The sequence below is a fragment of the Colossoma macropomum genome, unplaced genomic scaffold, assembly GCF_904425465.1.
Source record: "Colossoma macropomum unplaced genomic scaffold, Colossoma_macropomum, whole genome shotgun sequence".
Taxonomy (NCBI): Eukaryota; Metazoa; Chordata; class Actinopteri; order Characiformes; family Serrasalmidae; genus Colossoma; species Colossoma macropomum.
In genome coordinates, this window is record NW_023494806.1 from 26,764,669 (window position 1) to 26,791,090 (window position 26,422).

Genomic DNA, 26,422 nt, shown 5'->3' on the forward strand with positions numbered 1-26,422 from the left:
GAAGATTTTTGGTTTATTTCTTGTCTTTGTAAAACAATTTTCCTTAACACCAAAAAGGGTCATAATATAGCCTAATTACTAAAAATGAAAAAAAAAACCAACACATTCAGAACAAGCTTTAGCCCCGCCAAAGCACTAGTCCAAAAGGCCTCAACACTGAAATCACAGTGAACTGACACACTGCTTCATCCCTACTGAACATCACTTGCTTAGCAAATTCCACACATTTTTTAACCCAGTTACAAAGCTGGATTTATCTCAATACGAGCTCAAAGGTGATATTACAAAAATTGACATATCCAAAGACTTTTGATCTGAGACACAAGAACCAAAACCAAGTATCAGAAGGTTCAGCATCCCAAATGATCACATTATATTGCGGAACACATAAATAATGTGTAAAAATGATACAAAATTAACAGGAATCCTAGCGCCAAACCCATATGAGGCAGCGTTCTGGGGCAACAAACAGGCTTTGCGTTCATGCTCCGGTTTAGACAGGCGCAACTGTGTGGGCACATATCTGATATTACATGTGCTGAGGATAAATTCTGATTGTATTAGAGACAACCTAAAAGGTTGGAAATGTGGGCTCGAGCTTGATTGTCCATAGAAAAAACTTCCACTCAAATGCAGTCTATATTGCAAAAAAGGCGATATCTCATAAATCCTTTGCAAGGGATACAAATGTATATAAATCTTTGTTTTGTTTAAACTCAAAGCTGTAGCTAATTAATATAGACTTTGCACATCTAAAACCGTAAAATGTCGTGTATCAACAGTCATACTAAAACTAAAAAGTAGAAATGTCTCTGACACATCTCTTTCCTCTTGTGCATGGCCGTTTTGCAACGAACACTGGTATATTCGAACCACTGTGCGCATTTAACACATGTAGAGCGATACATGTTTACAACTTACTCTAACCTTCATCTTCTGACTTCACAGTTTTCTGAAATAGACACTCTAAAAGTGCTTAGACAAGTTTCAGACAAGCCTTTATATATAGCTAAAATGAATCCTAATGAAGGTAAATTTCACTGCTATATGTTGACTATATACACTGCTATATGTTGACATTCAAATCTCTCTTCAACCCAATATGACAAAGATGCATGATTGTCTGATAAAGTCCATGTTGAGGATATACTTTAAATAAAACTCCTGCTCTGGAGCATTTTAATAAGCCTCCATTTAAAAAAAAAAATTAACACTGATAAAGGAATATTGAAGCAATTCCTAAATATATTCTAATGCAGTGGTGACCAGCTCTGGTCCTGGAGATCTAACTTACTGCAGAGTCTAGTACCAACCACCATCTGCCACACCTGCTCCAGCGAATTAATTTAATTAAAGTCCTTGATTGGTTAAATCAGATGCATTAGTGTCAAGAAAGGAGGGGAAACAGCATGCTAGATACAGGTTAGTCTCACAAGGCAGACTTCTGCATGAAGTCACAGGCTATGTTTGAAAAGGCCTGCTCACATACTGACCGTGCCCAAAAGCACTAGTTTTTTGGGTATGGAGTATGTGACCAAAATGAAGTATGTGACTGGAAGGAGTATATCCAGTACAACAAAGATACCTGGATGGTGTACTACTCTGGTATCTTCATGATATAGTGCATCCCATAATGCAGGAATGTTCAACTCCTGTCCTGTAGGGCTGGTGTCCAGGTGATTAATCTGATCAAACATACTTGATGTAACTAATCTGTTATTTTCCATCTTTAATAGATATGTCTGAGAAAGCATCATCAAACCATCCTGGACACTGGCCTTCCAAGATCAGAAATGACCAACCCTGCAATGCAGAAAAGCAACAGTGATTAGATGGCTAAGAAAAGGAGGCAGATATTATGTTCGCTCTGATCGTCTCAGCCTCTAAATGTTGGTAGAGTTTAGTCACACACTGTAGTAAAGTATATGGTGGTTTTAGCCCACATGGTAACGAAGTGTTTATCTTTTGCACACAAAGCTGGCCTTAACTAATGGATTTTGCCAGTTGCATTCTGATTTTCTATCCGCACATCCGTGCATAAGCATTCAGACATGAAACAAAGTTTTACCAGCTAAATTCTAATCAGCAATAGTTCATACTTCAGTGGACTACCTGACAAAAATCAAGCTTTTCAGAGCAAGACATATATCACACTTGTCACCCTCTACACAATGTGTCAAAAAAGCGGGCTGTGATTGGTAGCTTGGCATGGCATTCAAACAACCTCTTTTGACAAAGCAGGCAGTTCTTGGCCACGTTATGTGGTGAAAAGTAGGCAGAAGTCTGGCTTGTGAGACTAGGCACATGGTACCAAATGGTAAATGGGGTATACTGGATACTATGCTGCATACCACATACCACATATACTGCATATGAGGAGTAGCCAGCAGTATGCAGAATATACTGGTGCCATCTGCAGTACACAGTTCACAGTGTCCCATCTTGAACAAAGCCAGTGAGTATGGTGCACTTCATAGCTTAGCATGGCCAAGAACCATTGTTAGACTGACATGCAAAATAATCAACCACAGTATTGTTTTTGTGTGACTTGGCAAAACTGGTCTGCAACAAAAACACATCTGTGAGGAAACAAATGGGTATAAGTATCAGTAAACACGCAAAGATATCTTGCTTAAGAGCTCCAAACATAACTCTCAAATAACTTTTAAAAATGTGCTTCCATGAACTGCCAGTGGCTATATCTCTAAAAGGCTCTTGTGTACGCACACTGACATGCAGACAGCCAATCAGAATGCAACTGAAAAAAACAGATAGTTATGGCCAGCTTAACTTACTATATATAACATGTACACGGAATGTCTGAGGCTGAGTCTAGATGCAGACTGGAATTAAACTCTGCAAGAAAGTAGATCTCCAGAATGAAGGTTAGTGACCACTGGTCTAATTGCAGCCAATGCAGAACATCAATGTCAAAACTTCCTCCCAATTACAGTACATGATCAGAAACCCCTCTCGTAGGGCATCTGAATATGAACAAATACACTACTGGACATGACAAACATAATTTGGGAAATAGGTGCTCCCCTTGAACTACGTGGGGAGCAGAGATGGGGTAGTTAATGCAGAAGCATGCTGAAACTGCACTGACGTAATCTTTGCAACAATTTTTGCTTATTCAGTGGAGCATACAGTACCATAATAGGCCTTTGTTGAGGTGAAAATACTACAGTCCTTTGATTACAACAACTGTTGTAACAGTACACTAAAATCTGGTGAAAAAAGAACCGTTAGTTTGAGCCATGTTAAGGCACTCAAAGATTCTGTGATTAGCAAATGTGGTAAACACGTCAGTAAAGACATGTAATAAATGACAGCACCTAATAATCTGGTCACAGAGAACAAAGCACCTTTAGACTGCTGGGTTGGGTCTGAGCATACAAATGTATCAAATGATTACTATCCAACTTGCTGGTGCTATGGCAGCCCATCACTCTAAAGGACCCAAAGGCATATCCTAAGTTCTGCTTTATTCAAAATTCTAATTTGAGCATGTTCACATGGTTTTAAATAGGGGGACACATGAAAATGGTGCAATAAATAAGCAATACTGTCTTTAAAATCAGCATAGCATCCATGTGAAGCTGTCATTTAATATTAAGGAGGAATTCTTCTAGTAGTTTGATTCCTCTTCTTGTATTATTTCCCTTTTGCCTTCAAGCAAGTCATCCTTAAGAAAAAAATACTTGGGGGGGGAAATGAAAAAGAAAGCTTGGGCTATTCCTAAAAATGAAAATCCCAGATGAAAGCCTTGGGTTTCAGGGTATCAAACTGCTTTGAAATTCCCCAAAAAAAAATTCCACCTGCTTACAAAAGGGAAAAAAATAAATTAAAACAGTCCTGGACATTCTGCGTTCCTCTGCATTAGTGTTTGTGAAAAGATCCAACGAAATTCCTTTAAGACTGGGGTAAGTGCTGCTTGATGATCTCTTTGGACTGAGGAGGTATCCGGTCAGGAAAGCGCACCTGGAATTCCACTATCATGTCCCCGCGTTGGGAAGGATTCTTGGGGAAAGGCAAGCCCTCACCCCTAAGTCTTTTGATGGTGCCTGGTTTGATGATGTCATTGCAGGGCAGCGAGATCACTCGGTTCTCCATAGTAGGAATGTTCACTGTGCAACCACACAGAGCCTGGAAAAAGAGGAGAATGGGGGAGTGTTGTCAGATAACAGTAGAACTGACTGTTACAAAATCAGAAAAAAAATAACTCTATGTACCCAAATGTTTATTTTTAAGATGTTTCATAAGGTGTTGTTTTATCTAGATATTAAGTGACTTATGCCTGACCCACACTACAGGATGACCTGATAGTTCACCCCTCCCAAAAATTGCCAATACTCGGACCTGGTCTTAAACAATTATACTGTGGAGTGGGTTACAATGAATCTTAATATCTCCTATCTGTTGTAATTATAAACCCTATCAAACCTAACTTTGGCCTTTATCTAGTTAAAAACTGCCACCAGTGTAGTTACAACATGTCATATCCACAGTCAGCATGGTAAAATGCATCAGTGTGTGGAATTACAGCTTTTTGTTTTGTACCGTGTTTTCTATTACTAAAAAGAGCACAATCCTGCCTTTATTGTTGGATGCACTGCTATTGAGCTTTTGCGAATGTTTCTAAATGACGTGCCCACAGATTCAGAACAGAGTTCGGATCAGCAACCACTTATTTAAGCATATTCCTATTTATGCGTTTCCTTCTCAAAATGCTAGTTCGTGACACTAGATTGAACAACATAAAGTCACTTTCTGCTTTCATTAAACATGTTCAATATTTACGGCTCTGCATTCTTTAGTGAGGGGGGAATGGCACCTGTCTCATATGAAACACCATCTTGACAGCAAGCAAGAAATGACTAGTAATCAAGGAGAGCATTGAACAAAGGATAAAATGTATCTTCAACAATAGTTTTATAACTAAATAAACTTTCTTTTGATTTTACCTGCAAAATGCATTCAACTAGCACTTCATTCTGTGCCTCGCTTTTGTCCACCATGCATGTTTTGATCAAAATGTGTCGTGTTTTTCACAAGAAATTCTTAGAGATCAGGCTCTGAGAGTCTGAGGGCCACTGGCCAGAGTGAACTCTAACTGGTCAGCGTGATGTAAAAGAGGATGGTGTTTTGCTCTGGGCAATTTTTGTTCAGGGCTTTAATGAATGAAGGACAAAAAGTCTGTGAAAACAGTCATTATATGTGGGGTCTCTAACATTTTCAGCATCAGTAAGGATTTTAGAAATCCAGTAGAGTGGGCCAGGCATAACCCCCGCTAATTATTAAACTGCCCTAGGTGCTTTGCTTGAAGACAGCAGATACTAGGTCTAGTGTCTTTTAGTGTTGTCAACCGTTTCGTCACACATGACATGAGCCAATGATATGTTAGACTGTACTGTGTAGCTGGTGTCAAAAATATTTGTTGCTGATACTTACAAATGTGGAGTCAATAATAGCCTTTTGTATCATGTCTGCCTTCAAAACCTAGGCAAACTTCTAGCTTCGGTAGTATTTTTGTGCAGATGTTAGATATTATAAAGGGTATTGCCATAATCTACCATCTATCTTGATCATACAAGCTTAATGTTAAGAACAAGAGCCAGGAAGGACTCAAAATTTTAGCCTTTGAAATGAAAATCCTATCTAGAACAACTTGATCAAAGTGCTGCTGGCTTGGTTAGGCCAAACCCCTTGACCTGGTCATTACTGTTAAAGAGAATGTATTTTCCTTTTTCTTTTCAAGCTAAATGCAGGTAATGAACAAACAAATGTACCAGGAACTGCGAACTGCACTGACATGTGATGGCTAATAATCTCATTTGATGGAAACTTCCTTATTACTTTTAGGACTCCATCAATCATTCATCTCTGCCACAGCATATGACTTTTTATCACCTCAAGATTTGTCCAGAAGGCTGAAACACTGTTGTGAAGGTAAGACTGTGGCTAAAACAGCACAGTCTGAGCAAGACGAGAAACATTAAAGTACAGAAGTAGAAGGTAATTAAGTATGACTCACTAGAGGGGGACTCTTGATGTCTATGAGCAAGTTTAAGCTTACGTAAATGTGGATAAGTGACTGTCTGATGTCTGCTATCTAAGTGAGTGTGTCGGTTGGTGGTAGAGGGGGAGCTAATGGTGCGTACTGAAAGCTAATTTTAGCTGCTGCTCTCGTTTTGCTGCACTGATGGAGTAACTGAAGATTCAGCAGAGGTCGTAAATAGTTGGCAAGTTTGTCAGAGAGGTTTAAACCGATCCATGACTACAAAGAATTTTCCTCGGTTGGACTCCTGGCATTTCCCTTAATCGATGGCAGGCACATAATGAACTACATTTAGGACAGTCAACAGAAGGTACAGTTTAAAATGGAGGCGCAATTGTGGAGTGTGACTCAAATCATTACCTGGCTGAAGTCTTGAAAAACAGAGCTAATAATGTTTAAAGCGACTGACTTTAAGAAGACAGGCTAACTTTTTCTGGGATTTTCAGTTTAAATCCAAGATCTCCCCTGCAGCACACTAAATCAAACCCTCGAGCATTAGTTGCCATCTCAACTGTCTTCCTAACTCAGGATATGGAAGGTATATTGGCTAATCCAAGAAGTTCAATCTGTGGCAGCACTCAATGCAATTCCAGTTTCCAAGAGTCTGCATTCTTTAACCATTAATTCATCTCAGCTTATGGAGGCACAGCTTATCATCAGCTTTCTTAATGATGAAGCATACAGCCTCGGAAGGCTACTTAGCAGCTGCCCCAAGAGACGAGGAGATGTGTTGGCAATGACATCAGCTCCTTTCTTCAGGCAGCAGCAACAAGCGGGGGATTCATGGAAAGAAGGCTGTGGCTGAGGCTAACACAAACATTTGGCCTTGACCGCATGCCAGGCATCTCCATGGCTGACCTAATGTGGAACAATGGCTGAAGAGTGAAGGTTTCCCAAACAGCGCCAAACAGCAACTAGGCAAGCTGCTAAAATGAATCAGCTTCGACACAGATTTGGTTTAATTACAATTATGACAAAGTGTGATTTAAGCTATAAGATTACAATGTATAGAACCACAATCAGCCTGAGCTTATCGAGATGAAATTAGCACCAAGTTAAGGCTTCTCTATGATTTCGATCGAAAGTAAACCGAAGAAGCTCTCTTTAAATGTAAAATGCTGAGTTTCATTTGGAGGCGATGTGTTCCTGAAACAAGTGTAGCCTACCTCCAGTCTTTCTCTCCAAATTTGTGTTTACGACAAACGGGCAGACAAAGATTTATGAGGTGAGTTGGCATGCCCATGAGAGAGCAGCAGATGGCAGAACACTTTATTGCCTCTGTGATATTACAGCAGCACTAGCTTCTCATCAAGTTTCAATGTGGGCATCTAATGAGTATGATGAGCAGGAACAGCATATCTATGCCATCCTCTGGAAAGTTATTAAACACTGTCCCAGATTAGTGGCTCCACAAAATGAAAACATGTTTTCACTGCACTCTGGTTCTGAAGACCACATCAGAGCTAAACTAAATGTGAATCTATTTTAGGTAAAACAGCAGCCCTGCGGACATTTCTGTAAATTAGATAGCCCAGGAGATCAGCTAGCTTGACTGAGCTGACCCAGTCATATTTCCCTTGACTACAGCAAATTATTAAGCTTTGAAACAGCCAGGCGAGGAAAACTCTCCACTTTTTTATTATCCCTTTAAACGCTGATGGCGAGGCTATGAAACGCATCAAGGTGACTCAGGATGCGGATTATGGCTATTTTGGGGTTCATTGAGAGGCTGTGAGGGATATCTGATTTGTTTTCTAGGTCAGGAGCATACTTCAGACAGATTAGATTTCAGTCAAATAAGCTCAGTCAGTAACATCTTTCCTTATTGCGTTTACAAAGATCTTGGGATTAGTTGGCGGCAAGCTTGAGCTTACTGGATAGACTCAGCACTGGTCTGCATTGCACCAATAAACAGTAGCTTGTCACTCTACTGGGTTGTATGGAGGTAAAAGGTCATATGACACTGTATGAACAGATCTATGTCTGCAGATGAATGTGAACTGGGGCTGCACAATATGGACATGATACCAGTACTGCAATTATATTGCTACATATTATTATTGTGATACGCCTTGCAATATACAGGGTGATTCAAAAAGATTCATCTGATTTCCAAATGATTTATTTCACTTGTAAATCATTACAGAACAGTGCTGTAAATTCTAAATGGTTTAAGTGAGCATAAAGTGCTCAATATGGCCTCCTCCAGCTGTACAGACATCAACGCGATAGTCAAATTCATCTCATACTCAAATGAGCATGTCAGGTGTCACTGTACTCACAGCTCTTTCAAAGCGATTTTGGAGATCATCTAGTGTTGTGGAACCAACAACGAAGGCTCTGAGCTGTTGGAGGTTCACTGCCAACGATCATGTTGTAGTTATTTCAGATTCACTCTTATTGAAGTGGAGAATGCAAAACGCTTTCTGCTCAGGAGTCACCATCTCCTCACAGACTGAAGGGAGCCATCTTCTGGTGACAGAAACCCTCTCTTTCAACCGGTATGTGATTGGTTCCTAGGTGCCTCACGGTTGTAAAATTATGGCGCTTTAATATCGCATGAATCTTTTTTAATTACTCTGTATTAAAAAACAAACTTGTGACAAATGTTCTCACTGGTTAGAGGGTGTGTTTGTATACTGCTGCCTTCTAAAATATCAGTTTTGAGAAGGCCAATATTGTGGAAAAATCTATCAATTAATATATGTAGTCCTATTGAGCTGAATGCAAGCTGGATGACTATGTGTGGTTTTGCATAGGTTTTTAAGGAGTAGATACTCTGGACCAGCATACCTTGCTTCTCGAAATAACAAACTAATTCCAATTCATCCATTCAATTTCTTCTGTTCCATGCCTGCTAACTTTTCTTTCTTTATTGGCACTATGTATCTTCTACATTGGCTTTCCTGCTGTTTCAGAATGCAGAATGCTCGCTCTAAAATAGCATTCGCAATTAAACCTGCAACCAAAAATACACAGCGTTTGGCTGTTGCTGCACTTGCATGACAATTCTATCGGCACCGCTTGGCTTTGCTGGCTTTGCCTTTTCAGAGCAAGGACTGTGTGCCCCGGCACATGACACCGTACCACGACATTCTTGGGTGCTCACACTGTAGTGGGAGAGGGTAAATCATGCGTTAAGCTTGACCAGGCAAAGAATGGACTGCATTTTAAACGGCTCAAAGCCATGATATGCCCCATACATTTGGACTTAACCTAAGAATCACAGCGCAGAACAGGAAAGGGCAATTAATGCTCACTACTATAGTGTCCAGTAGGGCTGGGTATCATAAAAGAAATTCAGATACTGATATTGATATCGATACCTTAATTCAATACTGATTCCTGGGCGACACTTTTTTTTGAAAGCATCTTGTAAATTACAAATAGAAAGTGGGTGTGGCTTAAACTAGAAATTAGTGTGAGGTTTTAGAAGTGGGTATTGGTACTGTAATGGATTTCAGACTAACCATAAGCACTTTCATTAATAACATGCATTCAGAATGTAATTTAGGCAGGGGTTAGCAGTCTAGATTTTGGAACAAGCATGTTTACTGGCTTATGGTTACTAAAACTGACCACTTCGTACTGAATTAAAGTACTGAATGACTACATTTTTTGATACTCTGTAGTATTTAAGTAATTGCGTCGGTACCGTAAAAATACAAAACGTCCATGTAATTTCAGCCCTAATATCAAGCAGAGATGTTCACAAATGGCTTCTTGCGAGCCCAAGCCAAGTCTTGAGTCCCAGAGGTGTGAGTCCGGGTCTTGAGACTTTTTTAGACAGTATCATTCTTGTTATTAGCTGCACCTGTCAGATTTAACATGGCTTTAAATAGCAAGCCTTTCATAACAGAAAAACCTTCAGTCTGAAGAACAGAGCTGAACAGCTACATGCAGTAAATTAAGGGACTTTGAAACTTGAAATTGTTGTTTTGTCTGTAGTTTGTAAGTATGCTTGCTATTTGGCATAATAGTTAATCCAGCTAAAGTTTTAATAAGTATTAAAGGAATGTGATCTGTAGATTACTAAAATTTAAACTACATTAGCTGACAACTAAGGGTTAATTAGCTATTGCTAGTTTTGCCTCCTTGCATTTGCTGCTTTACTGAAGGTTTTTCTTTAATGAAAGACTCGTTATGTGATGCTGTATTGAACGTGATGCTGTTACACTCTGCGAGAAGAACGACATTACGGTAATTCATGCTTTTCACTTTTCCTGATTTCTGCCTCCAGGCCATGGATGCAGCTTGTGGTTTTCCCATAACTAGCTCCAGGGCCAAAGCAAGTTTACCTTTCCTGTCACTCTTTTACCATTTTTCATTTTCCACAAGGATAAACTGGACTGAAATGTCAGCATGTTGGCATTTATTGCCGATAGTTCACTTATTAAAAAAAGAGAAAGTGACACCAAGAAGAAACAACAAAAACAGAGCATTTTACATCACAGCAGTGACTACAGTTTATTTGGCTGAAATTTTGTCCTAAGTCTTAAGTGTTGAGCCAGTAAAGGGTGCATCTGACTCAAGTACCCATCTCTGGAAGTCTTTAAGGTGAAAATTTGAAGAAAATAAATTTAATTTACATACTTTTCTTTTGCAAAATTATGATGATTAGCCTAGACATATGAGCTATAAGACTAATGTAGTAAACACATCATGAAGTTTATAGCCCCCTTAGCATAGTGCTAACCGCTCTAAATCATTGCACACTTCTGCATCAGGTAATTTCATAGACTAAAGTACATTGCATAGCTAAAATAGTATTAGCAGCTATCCTGAAGTCTGAATTTTGTCAGTGCATTGTCTATTTTGCATTTGCAATCTTCCTAAATGGTGATATTTGTAGAGTAATGTTTGAGTGAAATGTAATAGCCTTAATTTCTTTATGTGCATGTTACTGGTGTCACAATACATCAGCGTTAAGATGTTTGATACAATGCTATTATTTAAAACCATTACAGGCCTCATAACTTAAATATATACCCTTTGTCTTGAGGACAAAATAGAGTACAGCAGGCTCAGACAAATGGTGCAAAATCACTGTTTTGCACTGAAATATAAGGCATTTTTTACTTCTTTGCACATTTGGTAATTTGAGTTTTTTAGAAATCAATTCTAAATGCTTTTAAGCCACAAGTGTACAGAAAATAAAGCAGCAATGCCCTGCTTGTGGAAAATAAGGCCACACTCTGGGTAAATTTAGTGACTATGGAGGTTAACAAGGTCAGAAGTTATTTTGGACACAATGGGCTGGTGCCAGCTAAGCCCTCCGTTTCACCCTGCAAGTCCATGCAAATGAAAAGACTGTTGTCAAATGGTGGTCCAGTGACAGGACTGCAGTAAACCTGTCTAATCTATGTCTGCGCCTCATTGATTCACAGGACTGCAGCAGCCAACTGATAAAACAACCACGCTCACTTTGTCTGTCTGCTAATGAGAATGAATGAATGGTGGAAACTCATTGGCTCAGAAGAACCAAAGTGTGAAAGGCAGATCATGGAATTTCTGAGCATGCTGATATTCAAGCTTTGCAAGGCATGCATGATCCCATAATCCAATATAAAATTTAAACAAGGTACAGTACAGATCTCTATTCACAATACATAGGATGAGCCATTGGTATGCCAAAGTTTATGGAAGTGAGATGACAGTTATGTACCATGTCAAATGTGTTGGTGTTAAAGAGGAATTCCATCAAACTTTTTAAAAAATTCTGTACAGTTCAATTGTTGAGAGGTAAACAATATTATTCAATGTGATTCATTGGTGCGTTTTAGAGAAACTTACCAGCTTAGATTTTTTTTTTACAGTGATGGGGTCATGAAGTCTACAATGAAAACACATCAGATTTATTTAACTTCCAAAATGACAAGTAGGCTAAATCTACACATCTTCTGAGTTTTTATACATAATGTTGATGCTGCTAAAATACTACTAATTTTCTTTGGGTACTACTTTGCCTCACAATACCCTTCATGTACCTCTCCACTGTTAGTGTACTAAAATAATTAAAAATATATTTTAGCCAAAACGTTCTCAAAACTATTGCAAAACAATGTATTCATTCAAAAGGTAGGTTTTAGATGCATTAAATGCTAAATCTGGTTCCTGTCACTACCACTGTAAACAATTCTTACTCTGCAAGTTTCTCTAGAACAGAACACTTCCCATCAAACCACTCTGAATTACTTTGTTTACAACTCAATTTTGCAGAACTTATTGTTGGAATTCCCTTAGCCTCCATTTAAGGAGTTCAACATTGTGAATCACTTCAAACTATGGAGGAAACTCCCATGAAGGAAAGCAAGCATAAGCGTGAACGGTTTTTCATGTTCTGTATACCACAATCCTGCATTTCTCCAGGCCCCATTCAGCCATACCCTCATAAAGGTTGACTAAAGCGATGCATACAGTTAGCTGAAACCCTGAACATTATCAACATCTTTCATCCTATCTATTCACATTGTCATCCTTCTTTGCAAGATATCTCTGAATGCTTCCTAAATTCCCTCTGGAGATAATGACGTTAGTACAAAAGGTTTAGTATCTCATTTTACAGATTAATCTCCTAGGTACCTAAGAAGCCTAGTATTACTCTAATGTGGAAAGTACTAAGGTCTTTTTTGGTTGTTCCACCTAATAATAAGGTATTGTTCAACATATTTTTTAAATCTTCAACTTATTAATGCCCCTCAGATTAAATTGATCCTTGACAAGCAGAACCTTGCTTCCACATTTAGGGCTGTAGTGATACAGGAGAACTTGGCTGTTTTGGGGATGCCCCACTATGAATAGCTTCAAATACTGCAGCTCTAATGTCTGATGGCATGTATGTCTCATGACCTCTCCCCACTCTTTTCCTTCTGAATGCTTATTGAGTCTCTCTCTTGCACTACAGCAGCAAAAAAGAGCAGGCTATAGAAAAACCATTAGAACATGGACAATTATAATTCTTGATTGAGTTACTGGAATACCCTCTGTGGACACCTACTTTTAAATACAAAGGTCCAGAATCATAGCTGGCATGGTGAAATGCTAACTCGAGGTGCAACGGCTTTTGTGCACTGAATATATGCATAATATTATTAAAAGTCAGCATGAATCAGAAATCGTAACACATTTTCCATCCGTACCATGACATATTTCCAAATGAAACACAGTACAGAACTCTAAAGTTGTGCAATCATGCCCATATTAGGAACTCCATGTCTAAGCCACTTACTTTCAATGGGAAAACGGAATTGCGTTTTTAAAAATCGCTGCTGTGTGGTAAGCAAAAATGTTCCAAACATGAAACGTTTCACTGGATCCTCTAAATTACAAGGTCATTTAGCAGTCAAAATACAAATAATGCCACACGCATGCTACAAGCGCACTAGCACTCTTGTGTATTATTTTATTTGTTGTATGACAACAAATAAAAAAAATAAGTCTACTATTAAAATTCAGTACTATTACAGAACAACACTAGCTAATCAAACTGTGGGCTACTACTGCCAAAGCAACTCACCACATTCAAAATATCACATTCAACAAAGCTGGTTGCTTTGACAACCAGGTTTGTCAAAAGTGTTATTTAAGTTTCTTTGCCTATAGCAGCCCACAGTTTGAGTAGCTCGAGTTTTTCTAATAGTATTGAAATTTAACAGTATGGCATACCTTTGGTGACGCTTCCAGTCTGATGATGTGAATTCGATGCACAACAGTGTTAGGCTGCATGTAGGAATAGTGATGTACTGACTCTTTAATGACCCCCATAAGGATCCAGTGACATTCAGGGGGCAAAACATATTGGGTCTGGAACATTTGTGTTTACCACAGTGGGTGATAGCAGCGATTTTCGCCTTTCATTTTTCCCCTTAGAGAAAAACTGTTTAGATTCGGAATTCCTAATATAGGCATGATGCCGACCACAGAACGACGACCTGACTTCAGAGGTCTTTAGGAACAGTCTGAGCTAGCTGAGTGTTTTTTTGCTCAATGATGTACTCTTCAAAAAGATGGTTCTTCAATGGTTCTGTAGTAAAGACAATGATTCTATATAGCACCAAAAGGGTTCTTTTATTGTTACAAGCTTGACAAGTTTTTAAAATATTCTATACAGAAACATGTACAACACATTCTCCATCAATCTGCAGAACCTTGCACGATGCAAATAACCTGCTGCACATGGTTCTTTGAGTGTTCTTGGTTCTACCTAGAACCACTGTCTTTACTAAAGAACCCTTGAAGACCCATCTTTTTTAAGATTGTAGGTTTGGGTGGTGAGAGGGGGAGGGTAAACATGATATTAATGGTTAATATTATTTTTCCTGCCTGTTGGCGCATGGTGAAATGATCAAAAATGAGAGTTTGTTTTAGAGGCAGGTGAAAATCATGACATTTTGATGGAGGATTACAGGACAACAAGACTTTATAAAATTGTCTTTTAAATCAGTGATCCAGGCGGTCCAGACTTTGCTCCAACACAACTGGAAACACAGAGACAGAGCAAAAATATGGGGTCCTCCTGTTTTAAATGATATGATATGCTTGAATCATGCTTAATATGATCAGAGACATGAACTAACAAGATAAGAATTAGTCAGTCTTGATACACTCCTCACCAAGCATGCCCTGAAACATATTATACACAAGCATGGTCCTGAACCCTGGCCCTGGAGTACCCCCTGCCCTGCATATTCTAGGGTTTTCCCTGCTTGGAGAAACATAACCCAACTTATCAGCTAATTAACAAGCCCTTTCTGAGTCCTGGGTGTGAGGTAAAACTTAAACGTACTGCTATGTACTAAATGTACTCATATGTGAAATTAAAATACATCGACAAGCAAGTGAAACAGAGCACATACCTCCTTAAGACTGATTTTGGCAGTGTATATGATGTTGGAGCCATCCCTCTTGAAGTGCGGGTGCCCCTTGTCTTTGAGCACGAATGCGATGTCAGCTGGAATGTTCTCAGGCGTCTCGTCACCCTCCTTGGGGAAGGTGATCTTGGTCCCTTCTTTCCAGCCTCTCTTGATGACAATATTAAGGATCTTGTCTTCTGTCCGCATTGTCCTTCCATCTGGGTTGAGTCGGCGGCGAGTGATGCGCATGCGTTTGGTACATCCATGGTAGATCTCCTCAAGAGACACACGCAGCTCGTGCACCACAGGAGGGTCCTGGACCTTCCTTCTGCCACTGTGCAAAGGCTCGTTGCGGTGCCGTCTGCCATGATGAAAACCATTGATGCCATTGAAGCCAAAGTGGCTGAAGGAGCTGAAAGGGTCATCATCTCCATCCATGTCAATGTCCATGTCATGATCCCCATGGTCTGCAAAGCCGTTGCTGCTTCCCCTGTGACGTCCAGAGCCGAAAAAAATATCAAAGGGGTTAGAACCTCCAAAGAAAGAGGCAAAAGTGGCATGTGGGTCTCCATGGAAGGTGTAGTGATATGTAGTCCCCTGTCCACTTGATGAGCCAGATCCCCCAGTTTTGAGTCCTGAGAAAACAAATGAAATGAGTTAATACTTCAAATAGAATAAGAATCTCTTACTATCATTTACTAAAAATATCAAACAGGTTTCAGAACAGCTCCATTATAACTGTAAAACATCACTCATTCTAAAATATGCAGTACTGACAAAAGACACCAGGAGAACCTCTAATGCATGTCGAAATATGTAAAGTTTGCTTCACCCCAACAAGTCAGCCAAATTTCTTTCTCCTCTATCTATGTGTATTCTGCTTACTTTTATCTTTGTAGTTAATTTAAAGAGTTGAACAGAATCCATTTTGAGTGGTTATTCTACCCCTCAAGTTCTTCAAATACCCTTGTAAGCTTATTTTAATTAAGGTGGTCATTCTATGCTAAACCAGATGAGAGCTCTTCTCAGACTGTTCATCCAAAAATAAAGGTTTGGCAGTGTTATCCCTAGTCAACTTGCATAGTCTGCAAATGGGAAAGGCCAGTTCTATTCCTGCAGGGTTACTTTGTGCAGTTAATGACTTGTATGATAATGTAATCATTAGGGTTGCACAACGATATCGGAATCAGCATATATTTGTTTAAAAACATTGTTGGCATCAGACAGATGTTTATATTTAACCAACATTTCAAACCAATCTTTAATGATGTATTTATTGTACTGTAAAAGAGCTAAAAGTTTAGGTGACACTGGGCTACCATGTTAAAATATTTGCATATTACACATTTCACTGCATCTGTAGCTCTACAATTGAAAAATCTGCACTAGAACACAGAAACTGGACATCTGAGATGTGGAGTAAGGTTTTATGGATGGATGAGTCTAAATTTGTAATTGGGATTATTTGGATCAGAAGAAGTAGAAAATGCACCCAGTTTCTAAGACTAAACTTCGGAGATGTTGCAAAATATCCTGCAAATTTCCTTGAAAAACTGAAAGTGAGTCTCCCACAAAGAACAGAAGCAGTAATAAAGGCAAAGGATGGACAAACTAAATAAAGTATTGATTGTGGTTCTGTGTAATGTTATTGTGCTTTTTTCCAGAATAAAAACCTTATTACATACTTAATGATTGGAAATTAAATAAATGAAAGGGTAGTTTGTAATTTTTGGTCAGTAGTGTATGCAAATGATAAATCAGCATTGGCACACAATTCCTATATCGATGCATCCCTAGTAATTAATGAAAAATTGTTTGCCTGCAGGAAACTGCAGAATGCCTATACCAGCTCAGGGACATTTTCCTTGAATGAGAAAAAGACAGTACTTCTTCTGCGCTAACTACCTTGGGGGTTTACGAGTTTAAATTATTTTTTTCTGATGTGAACAGATTGATACATGAAACCTGGTACTACAAAACTTGGTTCTTGTTATGACACAAGGCTTCCGAAGGCCAGCCTCATCATATATTCAACATATCATCCTCGTACTAGATTGCTTGCAGAACAGTACCTTTGTCATGCCGATTAAAAAAATGAATATTCTCCCACTGAAATAGTCAAAAATAGGGCAAGGGCAATTACTGCTGGACTCACACGATTACATGACCTTACACCTGAAATGTCCATATGAATGCAGTTTAGACAGAAGCAAATCAAGTTTGCATCACAATTAAGCTCTACCTCTGTAAAGAGGAAAAAGCAGGGTCACCCAGCAATATAATGCTATATTAATGACAGACACTGCAAACCAACTGCAGCTGCCCACTGAGATGATAATTTCATGGGCAGTTTTTTAAGGACACCAGTTAGCAGGGGTGAGTTCATGACACGCAGTGAATTTAATTTCATTGCAACTGCTCACACTTCGCCATTTTGAAGTGTAAAGCTTGCCAGGCAGCCTGCCAAATGTGTCTCTCTTGCTCTCTTTCTGTATTTAGATACTGAAAGAAGACAACATAAATTCAGACAGATGGGTACAGTACACAGACATTCTCCTACACAAACAGCCCACCTCACTTCTATTCTTGCCCCTTCGCAAGCTTAACCCTTTATGCTGTAAGAACCTGTCTGCAGACTTCCATCCGTCACACTTTTAATGACATTCGGTACATAGAGGTTTCATAGTGGGAGTGGGCAATGTGACGATATTTAATCAGTATTGTGATGAATTACATCACAATATGCTTTTCTGAGCATGCTCTTTGTGGATTACCGTAAGTAATTAAAGAACACTGACTAACTGCATGTTTTATTACAAAGAGAGCACATTTAGAACAAAAATCACTGTACTAGTTTTTTTTGTAAAATGTCTTTGTAAAATGTGGCAATATTAGTGCTTTTTGTCTGTTGCAACTTATGTAATGTATGTAACTGAAATGAAAGGAAATTAAAGAAAAACTGCCTCATTCAATATGGATGATGGTCTGAACTAGGGTTCCTTCGGCAACGGGATCTAAACAGTGTTAAGCCATACTGTCACTGACAGGACACAAACCTTCTATTTCCAAGGCTTTTCATTTTATTTTTACATAATTTGCAACCTCTAACATCCCTTTACATTCTGTGATTCTTAAGGAATGACCCAATAGAAATGGTCCATAATTACTTGGGATTTTTGTTTTACAACAAAATGATTAAGTTAAGAAAGTTTTTTTCTCTTCTTTTAAAATTGTGATATTTAGTATTTTTTTTTATTTTTGCCATATGGCCCAAACCTATTTTATAGTATAATGACTAACAACTGAATAATAAGCCTAGAACTTACTGTTGCCGTGTGGAACATAAATGAAAGAACATGTAAAGGAAGTTAAAGGAAAATAGCTTCATCCAGTGCGGATGATGGACTGAACAAGGGTTCCCTCAGTAACATGATCTGAACAGGGTTAATACATGTCATTGCTGTTGGGACAAAACCATATATCTTACTTTTTTCACTAAAAATGTAAACACCTGCTGCCCCCTACATTGTGTGAAAATGACATAATAAATGGGCCAGTAGAAATGGTCCATAATTACTTGCAAAAAGTCTTTAACTTCCACTATAAATTAGGAATATTTTTTCCCTCTTCCTGTAAATTTCCTTTTTTCAAGATATAAGTTTTAAGTTTTGACATCGATAATATCTTCCTCAGAAGAGATTAAAGTACAGCTAAGTAGCATGTTTCGTCTTTAACAATTGGGATTACAAGTCTATTAAGACAGCACTGAAAGTTCCTCTGTAGAGTCCTGTAAAATTAACATCCATTTGCTAAGCTGGATGACTGATGGCTTGTAATAAAGGATAAAGGCACACCCTGCTGGGACTACGGCTGAGTCATCCAAGTTTGCATCTTCTCATATAAAATATAGGCCACTCTGAATACTTAATACGGCTTCGTCATTAAATATGCATCTTCCTCGCGCTTCGCGGATTACCTTGAAAACAGTCGTTAGCTCCTCTGGCCAAAACAAAAAATGAGAAACCATCATTAGAACTGCAAGTGGGTCATATGGGAATAACCATATTCCCATCTGTTTAGAAACAGACCTGGTGTTTTTAAGATGATATTTGACATTGGATGCATTCAGAACAGATTCTCAGCAGTGTGAATCTGACGGTTGACTTTTTAACTGATATGCAGAGTTGAAGGAGCTTCTGAGCCAGTGCTGGATCCTTGGAGAGCTATACCCTATCAAACTGCTGCTATGCACTATGTTACTTATTCTGTAGCTCTGTATCAAACTCTCAGTGCCTGAAGGATTTGCATGGCGTTATGGCTGGAGAGGTTTAAAGCAAGGCTGCCCTCAAAGAGAATCTGTTTCACTACGGTCAAATCTGCAAGCTGCAGCCACTACTTCTTGGAACGGTCTGTGGGCTTTCTGACAGTTTCGTGGAATCTGTAAAAAGGTATAGCATATAGGATCCTGTAGAAAAAACATCAAAGCATTCCTCACATATCCCTAACTCACAGCTCACATCTGAAAACCAAGAAAATGCAGATGTCTAAAGACAGATGAGTCATGCTGGCACGTGGCCTGTTATGTATATGGGTATGGAATCAGCTGAAATCCTTTTGTTGCCACAGACATATTTTGCTTTTCATTTTAAAACATTGGCATGTCTATCACTTCAGCATGAAGTGCCAGAGATCTCTAAGGAGCAATTGGATTGGCTTTAAATATGTGTACAGAGTGTAAAAATCAGCTGTGGAGTCACATGAAGAAGAAGATGATCCTTTTATGGACTGAGACATCATGTCTTGTGCTTATGTAAATACACTGCTGTGTTTTGGTCCATGAAACAGTGTGCAGACTCCTGTTAGTGCTCTGGATGTTCCATCCATTACATAGACAAAGATGTACAAACAACAGGGATATGGCATTTTAAAATGATGATTCAGTGAAAAATCTCATTTTCAATCTAATTTGATCTAAAAATCAAATTTATTCTCCCCCTTACCCAAAATGTAGCTGATGAGCCAAGATGCGTTTGGCGTCTGAAGTTTCCTTCTTTAGCTTTGCACTGGAGCTATGAGGCTAATGTACCTAACAAGTAATAGAGATCTATGTCACTGAAAAGACTTTTTGTTCAGTTACTTTTTAGCCTTTTTAGCTCCCGTGCAAAACTAAAGCAGTGAACTTCAGACACCAAACATATCTTGGGCTGATCGACTACATTTGAGGTAAACGAGAAGACTGTGCGAATTAGATTTCTTTCCACAGACCTATTCTTTTAAGCCACTGCAGATAGATATGCAGACCTAAAAGCACACTACCCAGTCCTAAACATCAAGTTCCAATGTTTAAATCGCTTTCAAGGTTTTAAGAATAACTATATTCCACAAAGACACTTAAAAACATGACTATAATTTAGAGTTGAACTACTTTTCTCATAGGACAGAAAACTAAAAAACATCTCTGTAGTTGCTCCTGGACAACAATAAGATCAGATAGAAAGACCAAGAATACTTCTGCTTAAGTCTCCTGCTGCTCAGATATTTCTCCAGAGCAAAAGACTACAGTAATCTCACAAGTGTGTCCTCTTCAGTTTTAGTACAGATCTCACTAAAGCCATACAGTGTGCTGAGATTTGCCAAGATAATAACGATCACATTCATCTGCAACTGAACTAAAGACAGGAACTCAACTATTTCTCATCCAAGACTAAGAGCCTTCACAGTTTTGATGCTGTGAACAACTATTATAATTTTTATCTGGTCCAGATTTATCTCCTTTTTGTCTAATGCTATTTACCAAGATTATAATGACTGCTGTCCTGAACAGAACATACTAGCTCTTATTCCACTTACCATCTTCTCCATACTGGTCATATATGACCCTCTTCTTTGGATCACTCAGGACTTCATATGCCTCTGCTATCTCTTTGAACTTTTCCTCAGCATTAGGATCCTTGTTTTTATCTGGATGGAATTTGAGAGCCATCCTCCTGTAGGCCTTTTTGATCTCGTCCTCATTGGCGCCAGACTGAATGCCCAGGATCTTGTAATAATCCTTTCCCATGGTGCTGACTGATAGCGTCCTTCCGGAACCACCCTTTCTTTCTGGGAGACAATGGAGAACATAGGTTAGCCTTACACCAAAGAAAGCCCATGCTGAACATGAATGACTGACAGCTAAGCAGACTATTCAAAAGAGAGCCATTATCTGGGGAAAGAAAAGACATGGTTACACCACTAACGATGAAATGAAGTGCTTGAATAAATTATAAGAATAAAAACATGCCGGTGACTAAACAGCAAAGTAAATTTAGAGAGCAATTTCAGAACATACAAGATGACAATGTGGATAAAGAAGTGTGGGTTAAATTAGACTGCGGTGAATACTGCAGCTTTGGATTAGGAAGTGAGCAACTATTTGACAGTATCCCTCTATCTTGAACAGCAATGACAGCTTCAGCGTCATGGAAATGAGTGGATACAATTGTCTTTTATGCATAAACTTTAGCAGTATTGGCTTTGTGGAAATTTATTAGCTTAGTGTAGTAAAACTGATTATTTTGTTGGTTATTTTTAAAAATGTGTCAGAATCTGTAAAGCACAGAATACCAACTATTTCTGGGTGAGGATTTTCAGAGAGCAGAGGCAGGGGACTCCAGGCCTGGAGGGCCAGATTCTTGCACAGTTTGGTGATTTTCATGATTGAACTCACTGCCAGCTTTAGTTAGAGTGTCAGAGCAGGAAAAACACCTAGCTGTGCTAGACTTCAGCCCTCAAGTGAGGCTTGTGAGTCTGGCTTTGAGCTAAAAGGCATACAGCAAGATGAAAAAACTAGAAATTAATTGTGATGGAAAAGCAAGCCAAGGAGAACCATTACTGAGCAATTGGCCATCACATAATCAACAGTATGGAGCAACTTGAAATAGAAAATCCTGGAGGAGAAAGCAATTTGCAATGGCCAACTCATTCAAAGAAAGGCTACAGCAGCAGACGAGTTCCAGGGGACTTCTTCAATATCGTTTCATGGACAAATGATGTGAAGATAAACCAGATCAAAATGGAAACAGAATAGTGTTGGGAAAGACAGGGTTTATATATCTTCTCAAATTTCTTCGTAACTCAATGGCTGAGATGTAAACTAAGTCATTCAGTGTTTTGATGTGAAATAAGAAACTTACCGACCCAGATTTCTTTTCAGTGGTGCTGATGGGAACCAGGGGTTGCAATTCTACAATGCAAATATAGCCATTTTATTTACTACCCAAAACCACCAGTGAACCTACATGTGTCTTGAGTTTTATATTAAATGTTGATCATGGTAAGATAGTGGTAGTGGTTCCTATCACCACTGCTGTAAACAATTCTGACTCTAAGTTTCTCTAAAATTAAGTATTTTACATCAAACCACTCTGAAAAACTTTGCTTACATCTTAACAAATGAACTGGAAATCTGTGGAATTCCCCTTTAAGCGCACAAGGCCGTATTGTATCCTGGGTGTGTACAGCAGCGTTTGGAACTGGCTAGCTGATCTTCAATGATTATGCAAAAATGATGATGGTACTAGCAGTACTAAATGGTATGGTACTAAAAACATCTATTCAACATGACCATAAAAATGCCTCCAAACCCATCAGGCAGAAAAACTGGTGCACACTGAACCAAGTGTGAAGGGAAGTAGATTATATCCCACAATCAAATCTGAATCTCTTTACAACAGAACATTTTCCTTAAGAATATATTTCTTACACCTAGGAATAATAGCTCTTTGTCTTTTGTGTCTCCGTGAGGCTTGTTATGTTCTTTGAGAAGGACGTTGTGACATGAGATAAGGACTTGTTCTTGCCCAACTCTTGTTGATCCTACCAGAAATGGCAGCAGCTGATGGTACAGGAGTTGGAACTGGGTTTTTCCATCATCATATAACTGGATGAAAGGTGACCTTCATGAACTTTGATCCTTCAAGGCCTTGAGTCTCACTGAGATGCTCATGATTGACACTGTCTTTGTTGACTAAATCTTACCAATGACACTGTGTTTAGTTATGTTTCTGAACCAATCCAAGCAAGTGATGATGGTATTGTAAGTTTTAATTTGTAATGATGAATCAGTAATTGTATATGATATTAATATTAATTGTCTATTTTACATAGAATTTGCACAAAGCTATAACTGCTTTGGCCAAGTCTATGTTAGATGGGGAAGACGTGTCAGTGCTCTCAACTGACCAAGTCTCCTGTAGTTGAACATTCATTTCAGTTGTTAAATAGAAAATCAGACAGGAATCTGAAGTAATAAAAATCCAAACAGCTGAAGGAGGCTGGAGTTGAGGCTTGGCAGAGCATCTCCAAAGACTACATGAAAAGATGCCAGTATGTCCTATACTTAAAACAGCTATTAAATCTAAGAGGAATCCAACTAAATACTAACTTTACATAAATATAGTTGGCTTTAATCCCTTAAATGGCCAGGACCTGCTGGTGGCTCCAAGCTTCTATTTCTTACTGCTATAAATTAAGAATATCTTGCATTACTTTCCATGTAGGCTAGTTACTGAATAATCAGTCTAGGATTTTAAGGGGTCAAATGTATTTGTCCCAGTATTTATGCTAAACTGTATGAACTTGTATGAAAAATTATGATTAATAATACAAAAGCTGCCATTTTATTCAGCTTTACGTTCATCTTTTAATGTGAAGTACAAATGCCATGAACATGGAACAAATTGACAATTTTTACTGTGCCAATATTTATGCTTCTTACTCAGTCAATCTCAGTCATCATTTTTCAAACAAGTTTATTTCACCATATGTGCTACCTGTAGCCTAAATAGAAGTGATCTCATCATTCAATGTGTTTTAATTTCAAGCTGCCAGTCTAAACTGGAAACTAGGTTACTCAGAATCTCTCCCCAAATGGGGCTGTTGCTCAAACCACTGGTCCTCCTTAAAGGGGAACTACACCCATTTTTAAAATTTCTGTATGATTAAATGGCTAACATTTTAACAAAGTCATTCAGAGTGGTGTGGCGTGAAATGCTTTGTTCTAGAGAAGCGTACCAAGTCAGAATTGTTCACAGTGGTGGTGATAGGAACCAGACGTCTAAGGAGTATAGTGCCTCTAAAAGCTCCCTCACATAAAGATATTACATGAAATGTTTATGGATACACTTCCTAACTTTGAGACATTGTTCACAGTAGCCTTGTGATTAAAAACTAATTTTATTCAATTTATTTTAATCCATACATGGTGGAAGGATACATTAAGTGTTCGAAGGCAAAATAGTCCCCAAAGAAAACATATTTTCCACTATTTTACCATCATCAACATTACATATAAAAACTCAGAAGACTCGTGTAGGTTCACTGGTGGTTTTGGATAGTAAATGAAATGGCTGTATTTGCAATGTACACATCGGTGACCCCTGGTTCCCATTACTACCACTAAAAAGAAATCTGAGTTGGTAAGTTTCTCTACAAATGAACCGAACCACTCTGATTGACTTTTGTTTACATCTCAACCACTGAATTATACAGCAATTTTGAAAAATCGGTGGAGTTCCCCTGTAACGCTCTCAGAGTGTGACTAAAGCTCAACAAAACCGACTGCAATACATTTTCTGTAGTAGACGCTTTGCTACGAATGATGAACTCGTTTCTGAATGTTTAATGAACTCCACAGAAAAGAATTAGGGCCTAGAAAACCCTCTGAAGTTACCTTCTTAATCGAATGTTCCGTTCCACCTTAAACGGTGCAGCAGTTACTGCCAGGCGCCTGTACAGGCACACCACTTAAAGGGGAAATCCACCAGTTTCAGTCATTGGACTGTTTGAGGTAAAAATGGTTCACTGTTGAGAAACTTACAGACTCAGATTTCTGTACAGTGGTGCTGATAGGAACCAGGGGTCACAATGTCTACAACAAAAATATAGCCATGAGTGGATTAAAATAAATGGATTAAAGTCCATTTTAAACAAAAACTTTATCACAAAGCTGTTCTAAAACAATGTGTCAGACATCAGGCCGCATATATATAACCATTTCATGTAATAGCTTTCTGTGAGGAGGATTTCAGAGGCATTAAATCTTCAGACGTCTGGTTCCTATCACCACCAAATCACTCTGTCTGGCTTACATCCATTTAATTACGTAATTTTCTTTAAATCGGTGGAGTTCCCCTTTGACTGCTACTCCATTTAAGGTGGAACGGAACATTCGATTAAGAGGCTGGCGAATGGGAAGCTAAACCCAGCCTCAGCCTCGTGATGCTCTGCAGAACGGAGCCGGTTTGCCGCAGCCAGCGCTGTTTTTCCCACCTCACTCTCCTCCACTGCTGCACTTAATGATGTCATGGCGAGCAGTAATGTTGATAAAAAATAAATATTAGAGGGGAATTCGCTCGGTGACATCGAAATGTCTGACGTCACGGTCGCCTAAAACAGAGACTACGGTGGTCTCCTGGCATTCCGCCCTATACATGAGTATATATAGCTATATATTCACCCACAGTGTCGTTATGACAAAGGATTCCCCCCACAGCAGCGGAGAAGACGGATACAACACAGTCGGTCAGTCTCGAGAGAGAAAAGGGGAATGATGGAGTTGTACACTGTGAACCTTTCCTCAGTATATACAGCAAAAAGCTCGAAAACCAGATTTCAAAAATGTCAGCACAGCCTTCTTAAAGTCACCGCCCGCCGTTATCGATAGTCTAGATAAAACACCGCCTGTAATAATAGCTGAAGCTGTAATAATAGCTGAAGTGTTAATAGTCGCCCCCGCCTCGCACCGCAGCCTGGAACACAATTAGAGCAGACTTAACATATTTCAGTCAGTCAGCGACATGAAGTTACTAACTTGTGTCCAGTGTCTCCAGAAGCTCATTATATTCATAATGTCGCTGAATTCTCTGAAAAAAAGGTCAATGTGTCCGTTCAAACCGACTGGAAGTAAACAGAGCTCAGTAAAACGGACCGGGGTCGCCTAAATATCGACGAGTTAATTTGAATGAAATTCGAAGTGTCAACTGAAAAGGGGCTACAAGAAAGATATAGCCTACCTGAAACCTCACCCTCAGGACCAAAACACCACTTACTACACGCACCTCATGTTTCAGAACGAGGGGCTTCCAGGCAAAAATGTGTCCAAACCCACTGGTTAGCATTCATATTGCTACTGTAGAGGAATCTATAAGCTTACCGTGTCTGAGTTTCTCCCCGCTGACTGGCGCTTGCAGTTTGCCTGCCGTCCAGCTCCACTCACTTGGCCCCGCCCACTGAGCGTCCCAGGCCCCGCCCCCAAATCTCGGGGCATGTCATATTTAATCGAGGGGTGCTGAGTACAGCCAGAAGAAGCCCAGAGATCCCCCCATGCAGAGGCTGTAAAAGTGAAGTCTGATATCTCGTTATGTACACACGTAAAAAGGATGGAGAATGTGTTGTATGTGTTTCTACATTGCACCATATATTGTTACAATGCCATGCTTGTAAAAATACAATAACCCTTTTTGGTGCA

The 26,422-nt window shown here is 39.1% G+C and overlaps 1 protein-coding gene across 4 annotated transcripts; it reads right to left on the bottom strand.

Moving 5' to 3' along the window:
* Positions 1-26,146, bottom strand: dnajb5 (DnaJ heat shock protein family (Hsp40) member B5). 4 transcript variants are annotated; one of them, XM_036598857.1, is made up of 4 exons: positions 26,108-26,146; positions 20,764-21,015; positions 14,917-15,548; positions 1-4,149 (listed from the first exon to the last, which is right to left on the bottom strand). In XM_036598857.1, the coding sequence occupies exons 2-4, from the start codon at positions 20,972-20,974 to the stop codon at positions 3,916-3,918; spliced, it is 1,077 nt and encodes a 358-aa protein (XP_036454750.1). In that variant the 5' UTR covers positions 20,975-21,015; positions 26,108-26,146; the 3' UTR covers positions 1-3,915. The 4 variants fall into 4 exon arrangements, with proteins under 4 accessions (XP_036454750.1, XP_036454753.1, XP_036454752.1 ...); XM_036598860.1 differs by lacking the exon at positions 26,108-26,146 and adding an exon at positions 25,968-26,003; XM_036598859.1 differs by lacking the exon at positions 26,108-26,146 and adding an exon at positions 24,626-24,691.
* Between the last annotated feature and the right edge of the window lie 276 nt (positions 26,147-26,422).